This window comes from Chionomys nivalis, chromosome 17 (genome assembly GCF_950005125.1).
Source record: "Chionomys nivalis chromosome 17, mChiNiv1.1, whole genome shotgun sequence".
Classification (NCBI taxonomy): domain Eukaryota; kingdom Metazoa; phylum Chordata; class Mammalia; order Rodentia; family Cricetidae; genus Chionomys; species Chionomys nivalis.
In genome coordinates this window covers 48,402,870-48,416,007 of record NC_080102.1, presented here as the reverse complement: position 1 = coordinate 48,416,007, position 13,138 = coordinate 48,402,870, and the positions used below count along the sequence as shown (strand labels likewise).

General features: G+C 37.6%; 1 protein-coding gene across 2 annotated transcripts in view; it reads right to left on the bottom strand.

Annotated features, from left to right (window-relative positions):
• Positions 1 to 218: 218 nt before the first annotated feature.
• The window catches only part of Lrrk2 (leucine rich repeat kinase 2), a 133,177-nt gene continuing 120,257 nt past the window's right edge, over positions 219 to 13,138 (bottom strand). For both annotated transcript variants that reach the window (XM_057791432.1, XM_057791434.1), the window contains exons 47-51: positions 12,054 to 12,238; positions 7,640 to 7,792; positions 5,815 to 6,027; positions 3,701 to 3,768; positions 219 to 2,906 (exon numbers count right to left, since the gene is read on the bottom strand). In XM_057791432.1, coding sequence (XP_057647415.1) covers positions 2,785 to 2,906; positions 3,701 to 3,768; positions 5,815 to 6,027; positions 7,640 to 7,792; positions 12,054 to 12,238 — 741 coding nt within the window. In that variant the 3' untranslated portion in view covers positions 219 to 2,784. The remainder of the gene's footprint in view (positions 2,907 to 3,700; positions 3,769 to 5,814; positions 6,028 to 7,639; positions 7,793 to 12,053; positions 12,239 to 13,138) is intronic.

Here is a 13,138-nt window from a genome sequence, read left to right as displayed (position 1 = left end):
ACTCTTATCTTCCCACACCCAGCCTTTTGACTATAAGGTAGTTATGCACAATCAATATAGTGTTGGCCAGGATTAAATTCAGAGAGACTGAGACTGGTTTTCATTTTTCTTTAATTCAATATTTCTACATGAAAACTGAAACATTTTCTACTATATAAGTTTTCTATTCATATAAGATTTTTTTAAATATTTATTTATTAATTTATTATTTGCTACATTCTGCCTTCATATATGCCTGCAGGTCAGAAGAGGACAGCAGATCTCATTATAGATGTCTGTGAGCCACCATGTGGTTGCTGAGAATTGAGCTCAAGACCTCTAGAGGAGCAGTCAGTGCTCTTAACCACTGAGCCATCTCTCCAGTTCTTTTCTTTTAAAATACTGGGATTAAAGGCCATACTGGTACCTTTTCTCTATTTTTTATAGTTTTATTTTAAATTATGCATATATGTGTCTGTCTGTGTGGGGGTATGTGGCCCCTGGGTGCTGGTGCCCATGGTTCGCCTAGAACTCTAGTTGCATGCGATTGTGGTGGGACTCAAACTTGAGTCCTCTAGAAGGGCAGTCAATGCTCTAACAAATGAAAAATACTTGAAAAATACTATCTTTGCTTTAGTATTTGAGCAACTATTTGTGTTATAGAAAACGGAATTTAAGTGGCTCCAAATCCCCAAGGAAAAATTCTGCTTGCGCCTCCCTACACACATCACCTGTGCATGGCTGAAAACAAAGCTCCATATGAGATGGATAGAACCTTACCTCTGAGGCGGAGCGCTATTTTACCATTGCATGTTTGTACATGATTATACCATGTTGTTTTACATATTTCATAGCTACTTGTTTTTAAAAATTAGTGCACACACCAAGAAAAATATACCACATGAAGAAATGAGCACTGAACTTACACTAATGATATAAATTTTAGGACATCAACATTTAAAGGTGGAGTAGAAAGAGAGGGGGCTGTCATTCTCAGACGTGAGGCCTCTGGGTTGACATCATGTCTCCTTTTAAACGGTTTCCTCTTAGGTCTTGGATGTGAGGCCTTTGCTCAATGAGAGAAATTATCACAGGATTGAGTCTCATTATGAATAATTTGTCATGACTGAATTTCTGTTGTTAATGATGTAATGAAGCTAGTTATGTTACCACGAAGACTAGAATTTTTTTCCAGGTTAAGAATTTGATTAACCTTAATAGAAAAAAAATTTATCCATACCTAAAACTCTAGCCAGTTCTGTTTGTTATCCTATTGTGGGAAACAGCTTGAAGTGATGAGTATTGGCCATGGTCTGTGACCTTACTACAAGCGTTTTCCCTAGGAAATGTTTCTCAAGTTATTACATATATAATAATACTCACTGCGAGAAGACATTTGATCATAATGGGTCTAATTTAAATGACTATATGAGCAGTTAGTTTTGTTCAGTTGAGCTAAAATTCCTTCTTCAATAAATTGAAGAATAAGCTATACATTTGTCTCAATGGGCTTGATAGTAATTGTAGAAACATGATATTCTGAAAGTAAGATTTTTGTACATGCATGTATATATAACATATGATATATACATATATAGATATGCACATATATCTATATATAATCTTACTTTCAGAACACACACATACACATAAATATGAGATAAAGAACATGTATAGGGTCACAAATATAGAGAAAATGTAAGTAGATGCATAAAAGCAAAATCAGGCAGGAAATAGAAAGCAAGTATCCAGAGGTGTACCTTACCACTGAGAACCACAAACAACCCCTGGAGCCAGAGCCAACAAGATGCTCAGCAAGTAAGGACACTTGTCGCTGAGCTTGATGACTTGAGTCCAATCTCTAGCATCCATATGGTGGAAGGAGACAGCCAAATCTTGCAAGTGGCCCCTGACCTCCATGTATGTGCATGGCACGCAATACACATCCATCACACACATAAATATATAATAAACAAGTATGAAAAAAAGCAGAAATATACCCATGAATAAATGACCACTGTATTTACACTAAGTATATAAACTTTAGGGCATCCACATTTAAGGGTGGAGTGGAAAAGAGAGAGACTGTCATTCTCAGACGTGAGGCCTCTGTGTTTATGTCACGTCTCCTTTCCGGGAGTTTTCATAAAGTTTCCTTTTAGATCTTGGACACCAGAACTTTGCTCACAAACTGTGCTGCATATTCCTGACATTTTTAGTGGAATTCTCTTTTAGATGAAATTGTGTTAGATGAACTTTGCATCAGCACCCAAGATCATTCTTGACCTAGCAAAAATCTTTATTATTGAAAAATCTGGCAATTTGCAATTATGATGAGAATGCACTTAAAAACAAGATATGAAAGGATCTATTACATGGGAAGCTGCCCAGATATTTTTATTCTACTCTTCAGAACCCATAGATAGTAAACAAGCAACATCCACATCTTAAACAACAATTTAAAATAGATTTATCTTCATATTGCATAGCAAAACAAACATGACTGCCTTTTAAACTTTAGTATAAATATTGAAATTAAATGCTTTGTAGATTCCTTTTGATTATCTCATCAAATTAGTTAAAGCATATAGAAAATATAGTACTAAATTAAATAGTTCTTTAAAACATGTTTGCTGATAAATACTTTACATATATTAAATTAAGCATAAAACATACACATTCCTTCATATACATATGATTTTTTTCAAAGAATATAATATACTTTTCAATGTAAACATTTAAAAATATATTTTAAAATCAAGAGGTCCATTTTCCAATCCCATGGCAGGGATGTCTGGTACCCTCCTAGTCAACGGATGTTCTTCTCATTTTGTCAGCTAATTCTGTTCTCACTTCAATGTGTTTTTCTAAATTTTGTACTTCGTGTGGAAGATTGATGTCCCAAATAGACAAGCAAGACTGTATTTCTGTAAGGAATAAAAGAAATTGTATTTCAAAGACCCACTGTAAAGCAGTTTTATTAACTTATATTGATTTGTTCTGAACAAATGCATAAATATAAACTCAGCTTAAAAAGTGTACTAAGGTACTGCTATTTTAAAACAAATTTCCCTTGGAACTGTCAGTCACACATTAATTAAAAAGCTCCTAAATTCTAAGAAGTACATTTTATTACCTCTTTACTTAATGGAATAGTTATTTCAAATATTGTTCAATATTGGGCAACACAGAGATATTCCTATGAAAATAATTTGTAAGGAAAAATATTTCCTTTAATTTAAATTCAGTTGAGTCCACACTTTATAGTGGTTGTTATCTCTATCACTTCGGGAAAACATTTAACTCTCTTAAGCTGATAAAATTTAATTTTGAAAATGTCTGAGTTATTTACACTTTATAGCTCAAATGGAATTTGCTGATGAAAACCGATGAGATGGCTCAGCAGCTGAAGGTTTCTGTTGTGAAGACTGAAGATCAGAGCCCGAACTCTAGGACCCACATGGTGCAAGAATAGAGCCAACTCCTTCATGTCGTCCCCTGATCTTTAACATGCATGTACCCAAACATACAGGGCACATAGGAACACAAACACCACACACACACACACACAAACACACAAATAACTAAATACGTAAAATAATTTTTTAAGAAGATGCTGCTGAATGTAGAATGCATTACACGAGCTATCTGCTCTCAATGCACAGTGTATGGCCACCTCACAACACATGTTTTTCAGCACAGAGAATGATGCTAATGTTACCTTTTTGTTCTTGGGCACCTTCTGTATTCTTCCTTTTGTACCCCAAAACCAGCATGACATTTTTAAGACTTCCTTTACCAAAAAAAAAAAAAAAAAAAGAATTTTTCTGTTAAAATAATATATCACATTCAACTAAAAAGCATTCATCTGCCCACATCTTAAACACAAATATAGTGGAACTGAATTCACACTGCTATTCTTTGAAACACACTTCAGATATATCAAAACCTTCCCAAAAGATTAGCAATTTCTAAAGAAAACTTAAGATAATTATATTAATATGAGGAAACTGTTTACTTTTTCATACACAATAGGTTTGATATTTATTCTTAATTCCTCTCTAGAGCTACAATATTAGATGGAAGCCCAAGACAGTGCATTATTCAAATCAAGGCACAATCATGAGGCACCTGGAAAGCAAGGTGAATTGATAAATTGACAGCCTATAATATCACAAGTTTCTCTTGAGTTTTTTGCTAATGTTTTGACTATTATCTATCAAGAAGTGTTGTACATACTGGGTTTGGAAAGGTTCTAAGAATATTGCAAGAATGAGAACTCACAGACTCACCCATCCTGCGTGGTGTTTATGTTCTAATAAAGATGCAGTCATTAATGGGGAAAAATCATAACTGCCCAATGTTATGCCAGTGTTGACTTTCAAAAGCCCAAAGAAAGAAGTCAACTTAATCATCCCCAGCTACTCTGAAGCTGAATACAAGAGCGACTGCATCAAAAAGTAAGACAACAGACTAATTTAACTGATTAAGAAGAGAAAGAACCGTATGTGCAAATGCTTCCAGATGATAGAACCCTGTGAGAGATTCCACACTTCCTGAGTCAGAAAGAACTAAAAAAAAAAAAAAAAAAAAAAATGTGGTCATGGAGACAGACTGGTAACTGAAGCACTTGTAGGCAGTATGTGTTTCAATTCACATTGACTTTAAGATCAATTATGATCCACTGCACTGACTTCAACTTCAGCAATAAACCAACCAGTTGGACCCCATAGTACATACAACCCAAAACTGAGAATTTAACACAGTTGATAGATACAGGCCACTAAGATCTCCCTCTCTGGTTATTTAGTATATAGATATGGATATTGACAGATGATAGATAGATAGATAGATAGATAGATAGATAGATAGATAGATAGATAGATAGATAGATAGATGATAGATAGGAATGAGAGTTAACAATCCCCAAAGCACACCAATTCTAGCTCATGCATGCAGCTCTAATATCCATAAAATAAAAGTCCACACAGGGCAGGGGAAACACCTGTGGGTGCCAAATTTATCCCTCAGATGACAAGTGCTTTGCTTTCCACTCTCTGAAGTCCCATCAACTCTGCTTTTGGAGAACTAAAACATACTGTAATACTTTGTCATTGGGTTTGCATACATGGGCAGATAGTGTTTTCTAACTAAAATTATTCATCAAAGAAAGATACTGAAGATATATTCCACATGGTATCCTAAATTTATTCACATTTAAGTGGGGGAGGAATATAGGAACATATATATATATATATATATATATATATATATATATATATATATATATATATATAAAAAGCTTGGGTAAAACTTAACATTATCAAAATGTATGGACTATGGAGGTCATTGTACATCGCTCTTAGAATATAAATCTGTTTAAAGACTAAAATCCAAGCAGGAGTCAACCAGGGTGGGAAACTTAGACAAAGCCCAAAATAAACATTTGCTTGACTTATCTGATGAAAAATGAAATAAATACAGTATTCAATTTTCATTTTGCCTTATATATATAAAGAAAAAAGCTTATAAGAAACAAATTGATAATTCATCTGATATTGCCCACCTCTCTGTTGAGAATGAAAACATCCAGCCCCTCTAATGTTGACAGGCCCAATTCAGAGGTTGTCCCAGTTCTTGCTTCATTGTGTGACCCTCTAGAGCCCCTCCAGGGTTAACTGGCCCTTTTCAGGGGTTGTCCCAGATCTGACTTCATTGTGTGACCCTCTAACACACTACAAATTGGCATCAGAAAGTCTGATTAAAGAGATGATTTCTTTTTAATGGCGTATTTTATCATCGTAAGGGCTATGGACCTATCTAAAGGAAAGAAACTTGCCTAGCTGTGCCATGGTCATGGCTCTCACAGAGTCACAGAAGTTGTGAATCGTGCGTATCACTCGTCGGGTGGAAAGGTCCAGGAGCAAAATGTGGCCTCCTCCAGTTCCTATCCAGAGAGCCGTGTTCTTCTGCAGGCAGAGCGCTTTCACCCTCCCCGAGTAGGACAGCTTGTGTTTTGACTCCTTGTTTACTTTGACCATCACCTCCCTAGATCACAAAGAACATATTTAGTCACACTTTTATCTGCACTTAAGAGACTGAATGGATTTGCCTGCACACGCACAGCTGACTAACATTATAAACACGAAGACAGCAATAAAATTATTTCTTGGTGTTCTAGACACGGGTTCTAGGACCCGGCTTTAGTTACCAAAATGACAGGCATTCTAATTATTTAGAACAACACGGCATTTCAGTGGAACTTACATACATCCTCCCTCAGACTCTAAATGATCACTAAATGACGCGTCTTACTTATGAAATGTAAATGCTGTGTAAATAGTTGCCATGCTGTATTGCTTAGAGACTAATGACAAGAAGGGAGAACACACATACATATTCAGTAAATATGCAAGAATTTGGGGTTCCATGTTGGAAGTAAAACCTGAGAAAATGGCGGGCTGGCTGCATGATCTGAGTACCATTGAAGTGTGCAGAGCTGAAGTGTTTAACAAAGAATTCCCGAAACCACATTGTTCTACATGAAGCACATGTTTTCAAAGGGAAAAACTGCTCTGGTAACCTTTCAACTTTAAAAAATCCTCGCTTTCCATAAATATATAACCCAGTGGAGATATAATGAATTTTTCCAATATTAATATACAGGAGTTAATTTCAATGCTATCTAGGAAGCCCAAAAATTACAAAAGAAAAATAAATCACTTATATTCAAAGATAGTATATGTGTGTGTGTGTGTGTGTGTGTGTGTGTATTTGTATATTGCCAGGTAGTAGTAGTGCATGCCTTTAATCCAGCACTTGGGGGCAGAGGCAGATGCAGGCAGATCTCTGTGAGTTTGAGGCCAGCCTGGTCTACAGAGTGAGTTCCAGGACAGGCTCCAATGCTACACAAAGATACCCTGTCTTGAAAACACAATGTATATATAATATATATACACACACATATATAATGTAATATATATATTCACTGATTTTCCCCCTTCACTAACTGATGAAATCTTCCAGGCAGAACTGTCACCCCTCTGAACTTGTCTCCTGAACCTCTAGGGGGAAATAATAAGTCAGACAAGAATGAAGCAGAGTGAAGTGAGCAGACGTGGGTTTGGCAGTGAGTGGTTCTGCTTCTCGACACTGACTTATGGACCATGCCTGCCAACCCCCCCTGCTTTCCATTCGCATTCCGTCCCTCCATCCAAATCCAGGAGGTCTCACCCACATTGGCTCTCACTTTGTGGCTTTTTCTCTACAGTGCAACATTCTTAAAACTCTAACTTAATTATAAGGAACACTACTTGATACTTTGTCACCCATCTCTAGGCAGCAGCATATGTGGCATTTTTGCATTTATTTTTTATTTTTATTCATTCTTTTTCATCTAGTACATCCTGACCATAGCCTAGCTTTTCATTAGAGGTTATTCTACATAATTTCATGAAGAGATAACAGTTTTCCTTCCTTGGCCGCCTAGTTTCCCAAAAGTCAATATGAAGAAAACTAAAGTACATGCTAACAAGGAACTAACAACTTCCTAATTTTTAAAAACTTCTCCTTGAGGACAGAAATGAAGAAAAAAGAGCCACAATTCCTTTCTCTCCCCTCTCACTTACAGAAACAGGGGTAAAGTAAGCAATGAATTTACTTTAAGAAGTGCACGCAGTCAATTAATTCACAGAGCTTCTCTGTTTTCTTGTCCCACACCTCCACCACGGGGCTGTTCTTCTTGGCAATAAAGAGAGCCGCGTCTACTGCCACCGCTATGATGTTAGAATCGCTGAAAGCTGCGTAAGAAAAGCTAGGGGGAGACAGGTGAAAAATATACAGAGGTTAGCACTGTTTTCAAAATCAAACAACAGCACCACTGTAATTATGTCATGTTCTCCCTTAACCGTTTGCTCTTTGGCTAACTGACGCTATCTGTACCCGTTTGGATGGCTTTGCCCTTTGGCTAACTGACACTGTCTGTACTTGATTGTAGAATAAAGATGACAACTCGTGTTCATTTCTGGGTTGATTTTGAAGTTTAGGTTTATGTGATTCTGTATGGAATTTTATACCGTCTCATAAATTCTAAAGGAAATAGAGTCTCTGTAAATTTTAGACATTTATTGTTTTTATTTTTAAATTTCATTTGCATCCCAACCACAGTTCTCCCTCCCACTCTTCTTCACACCCACTTCCTCGCCTGGAGAAACAAGAGGTCCTGAGTTCAATTCCCAGCAACCACATGGTGGTTCACAACCATCCATAACAAAATGTGATGTCCTCTTCTTGTGTAAAGATAATTTTACACATTTCAACATAATCCTGGTTGCTATGAGTGCTGGGAAAATTAATAATTAGCCATTTGTAGATAGAATTAAAAAGACGTGGAAATAAATTATAGCAGCAATGGCTCCAAACCTAAAAGAAGCCTTTAGACTTTGTAAACGTAAGTCAATCAAATACTTGGAAAAACCTTCCAGATAGATTCAAGTGAGTACAATATTTACAGAGCTTTAGGGTTCGGAAATTTGCTACTTATCCTCTTTGAAAATAGCAAGCAAATTCAAATATTTCTCTTCTAACCATAGACATTTGGCGTCACATATAGCTTACAAACAGACTGGGGAACTGTAGGCTCCATCTGTGTGGCAGGATCCATGCTCATTTTTGAGCTTTCACCTAAATGTCAGCTTCTCTGGAACTGGTCCCTGTCCTCAGGGAAAGCACAGGCCAACTGCTCCCTTTCCCTCTGCCGCCATAGCTGGTACTCTGCAGTCTTAAGGTCTTACTTAGTGTGTCTCTCACACTAGACTGTCACCATCACTTCCTATATGCCCACAGCAGCACAGGGTATTCACACACAGCCCAGTGTCGACACTGTGCTAGGCCATTTGTTATGTGAGTGGACAGAAAGAGAAATCAACAAAGAGTCAACTATCAGGGTGAAAGGACATCCGGGGAAAAAAGGGAAAAACTTCAAATTTGCAATCAGCTTGGGAGGACTATGTGAAAATGTCACAGGAATTTAACAACCATCAATATTTCTTACAATAGGCAAGATTTTTTCCCGTCCCTATTTTCCAGTTCTTTAACATAGATGAAGATATCATCTCCCGTCAGAGAGTCATTGTTTTCAGTGGTTTTGCTGTGGTGTTTGCTGTATCTAATGAAAATAGTTCCATGAGCACGAACATTTGCACAGGATGTTAGCATTAGAAAGCAGTTTTGTGTATGGTGTCTTGTTTAATCCTTAAGCATAAATTTACAGATCTACAGGAATAATCTAGTGATAGAGAAGCTGCCCAGCATTCACAAGGTCCCATGTTGCGTCCTAGCACAATAAATAAGAATGAATTTAATAAATGGATAAATCCCAATGCCTAGAAATACAAAACCAATGCCTTGCAAATGTTAAATAATTTACTTTAGGCCACTTGATGGGCACACTGCAGAATCAAAACACAAAAGAAGTCCTATAGGCCCTAAAAGTAGACATTTTTCAGTGCTAAATATTTCTTTCAGTCAGCGAAGGCAACACTAGCTAAAAGGGTCCTGATGAGGAGGTTGTCTCTGATCTCTGTGTAGGGGGAAGAGGCCAGCGCAACACTAAATAGTCTTTTGATATGGAAACTGTGTCCCTGTGCTCATAATGGTGATTCTCCATCTCCCTGGGAAAGTGAAGCTCTGGGAGAGTCTTATCACCATGGGTGTTTCCCAGTAAAGCAACCCCACAAGGTACCTGGGAGAGGATTATCGTCATGGGTGTTTTCCAGTAAAGCATCCATACAAGACAACCTTGATGGCATCAAATGCCTTATAAACAATTGCCTGCCTCTGATTCTAAAACATATAAGGATTGTGTAGATTTATAAAAGCAAAAATTAAAGAAAAATGAGGCTATCCAAATGTAATATACTGTAGTACACATCTTAACACTGATTATATTTTAGAATCATCTCATATCTTTACAAAAAAAGCATTGACATTGAAGTCAGAATCATCTTAGTTGTCCTGATTTCATAGATACAAAGCATGAGATTGACTTAGCTGCATAGCAGGTCATGGAGGATCACTGTGAACTATGGGATTAAGATATTACATTTAAAAAACAATAGGGTAGACGCTGTGAAGAAAAATGCCAGGAGCAGTGAAAGCTCACATAGAAGACATCTAACTATGTGTGAAGAAGCAGGGTTGTCACATAGGAGCAGCATTTGGATTAAAGCAGACAGAACAAGAGTTCAGCAGGTATGCAGATGGAGATCACGCACGTGAACAGGCTCAGATGAGCCAGGAAGTTTGTCTTCAAGAATGGAAGTGATTTCCCTTTAACCAAAGCGCACAGGCAGCTGTAGATTGTGAATCTGGAGAGCTGAGCTAAACTAAACTATGAATAGGGCACAGTGGGAAGCCTCTGAATGCTTTTCAGCAGGAGTACCTGGCTTCTATTCTCAAGGGTTTTGCTTTCAATGTAGAGACAGACCGGAGAACAAAGTCTGGCCAGAAGCTGAGAACTGGTTAGAAACCTGCTAATGTTAACATGGCCCTAGACATCCTGGGCCATGATCGCAGCAGAGAAGCTCCGGGGTGGGTGGGACAACTGGGAAAGCCGAGTCACCATGAGAGTAAAGAACAATGTTATCACGAGTTATCCCCAGTTTCGATACTAAAAATCAGACAGACACACAAAACCTAGCAAATCATCTGAAGGAAAGATTTGTGACCAAGTGCGATAGCTATAGCCATCATAATCACAGTTAGTGTATCTGAGAGCTTACCAGGTACTAAGTATTACATTAGCACCCTTACACTAATTTTGTTTAACCTTCTAAACATCCCTTTGGGATGAAGAATTGGACAATATTCAAGTAGGAGTAAACTAGATACTGGTGTTATTATTTAAGTTAACAAAACTGATAGGTTACTATTTAAGTAACTGCAGAACCAATTTCTGACTTGTACTTTGTACTTCTGCCTCATCCTATCCTACCTGTTACTGAGGAAAACAAAAAACAAAACATAGATTTGGTTAAAATACAAAGTAAAATGGATTCTGCTGGACAACTCAGGGTACTCAGCTGCAGACAGCGACTGGTGTACCAAAGAACCCAGCAGTACCTTAAAGTTCAATGTGTAGAGGAAGTGCCCTATGCCCCTCCCCAACCCAGGGTGAACTGTCGATGGGCTCAGTCTTGTGTAGGCCTACTGTAGGCGATCAGAGCTCCTATGAGGTTATGAATGCATTGCACTGTCTGGTCCTTTCTCAGAAACCAGCATCTCATCACCCTTCTGCCTACCTTCCAGGATTTTACATCCTTTCTACCACTGTTCAGCTATGACCCCTGAGGTGTAAATGTCTCATTTAGGACTCAGAACTCAACCATCACTTATTGTCCAAATCCCGTGGTCACACAGATGTTCCTGGTTAAACTCTGTGGGTCTCAAATATATACATATGTGTGTCTCAAATATATACATATATGTATATATATCATATATATATACAATATATATATGAAGGGAGAGAAATTACTATTTGATAGGTGAATTAATAGAGGTGAGAAGGAGAAAGTATGAGGTGACAGTAACCAGAATGTACTTTACACATGTATAAAACAGATGAAAAACAAAGAAAATTTAAAAATATACTAGTTCAAAATTTATATATTTTTATTCTTACTTGACATTGGTGTCATTAACTTGGTCATAATTTTGATAAAGAATTATTATTATCTAGAAATTATTATCCTTAAAATCTAAGTTTTCTATAATTGACACTTAAAATAATTATAAATAACTATATACAATCCACAGCTTTAGTTAAATAGACATTGATTGGCTCCTAATTTCAATTTTCTAATTGTAACAATAATTAATATAGTAATGCTACTATAATAACTAGAATTTGATAAATTTCTATTAAGAATGTTTCATCTTATAATAGCCAAATACTGCATTTCAAATAATATTTAGCATCAGTGTGGTCTACGAGTGGTTTTATTAATATGAGTCTAAAGAAAAAAAAATCATGACTAATGGTAAATTGGTTGAACAGAATAGACATAACTTACAGCTGGTTGGTTCTTGTCTCTATGAGTTTCTGAATGGTGAAATCACTGGAAAATGAGAAGATCTTTGTGCCACACCCTCCCCAGGTGATGTGCCTTTCGGATGAGTTCATGGACACACTCAAGCACATCAGGGGGGTACTGACATCGCCTATGCGTAGTATCTTCAAAGGGGCAGCTCCTTTACACTGCAGAGAGTAAGGGAGCAGACTCAGTGTGTGATCTGATGCTGGGTAACTTTTCACTGTACAGAAGTGCTTTCCCTTTTAAAGGAATAGGGGTGTTAAAATTAGAATTCAGGCATATGCAGAGATCCACAGCTAAGCACTGGGCTGAGCTCCTGGAGTCCAGTTGAAGAGACCGGGGAGGTATTCTATGAGCAAAGGGATCAAGATCATGATGGGGAAACCCACAGAGACAGCTGACCCAAGTTAGTGGGAGCTCATGGACTATGGACTGATTTAGCTGGAGAACCTGCATAGGTCTGAACTAGTCACTCTGAATGTAGGTGACAGTTGTGTGGCTTGGGCAGTCTGTGGGGCCACTGGCAATGGGACCAGGATTTATCCCTAGTTCATGAACTTGCACTTTGGAGCCCATTCCCTATTGAGGGATACCTTACTCAGCCCGGGAGAGAGAGGCTTGGTCCTAGCTCAACTTGATATGCCAGACTTTGTTGACTCTCCGTGGGAGGCCTTACCCTTTCTGAGGTGTGACTGGGGAATTGGGTGAGGGAGGAAGGTAAGGGAGGAGTGAAAGGAGGGGAGGGAGGGGGAACTGTGGTTGGTATTCACATGTAAAATTAAAAAGAAACTTTAAAATAAACAATTTAAAATATAAATTCTGACACATTTTTCAAAGTTTCTACCAAGACAGGGTTCAGTTAAACTTCATTCAAGTTGTGATCCTCCCGACCACCCTCTTCCCTAGGCAAAGACTGTTTTCAGGAAACAGCCAGCTCACCAGACATGCATCTGTTTTTCTTTAGATCAGTGGTTCTCAGCCTTACTAATGCTGCAACATTGTAATGCAGTTCCTCATGGTGTGGTGACCCTTAACCATAAAATTACTTCATTGCTACTTCATAA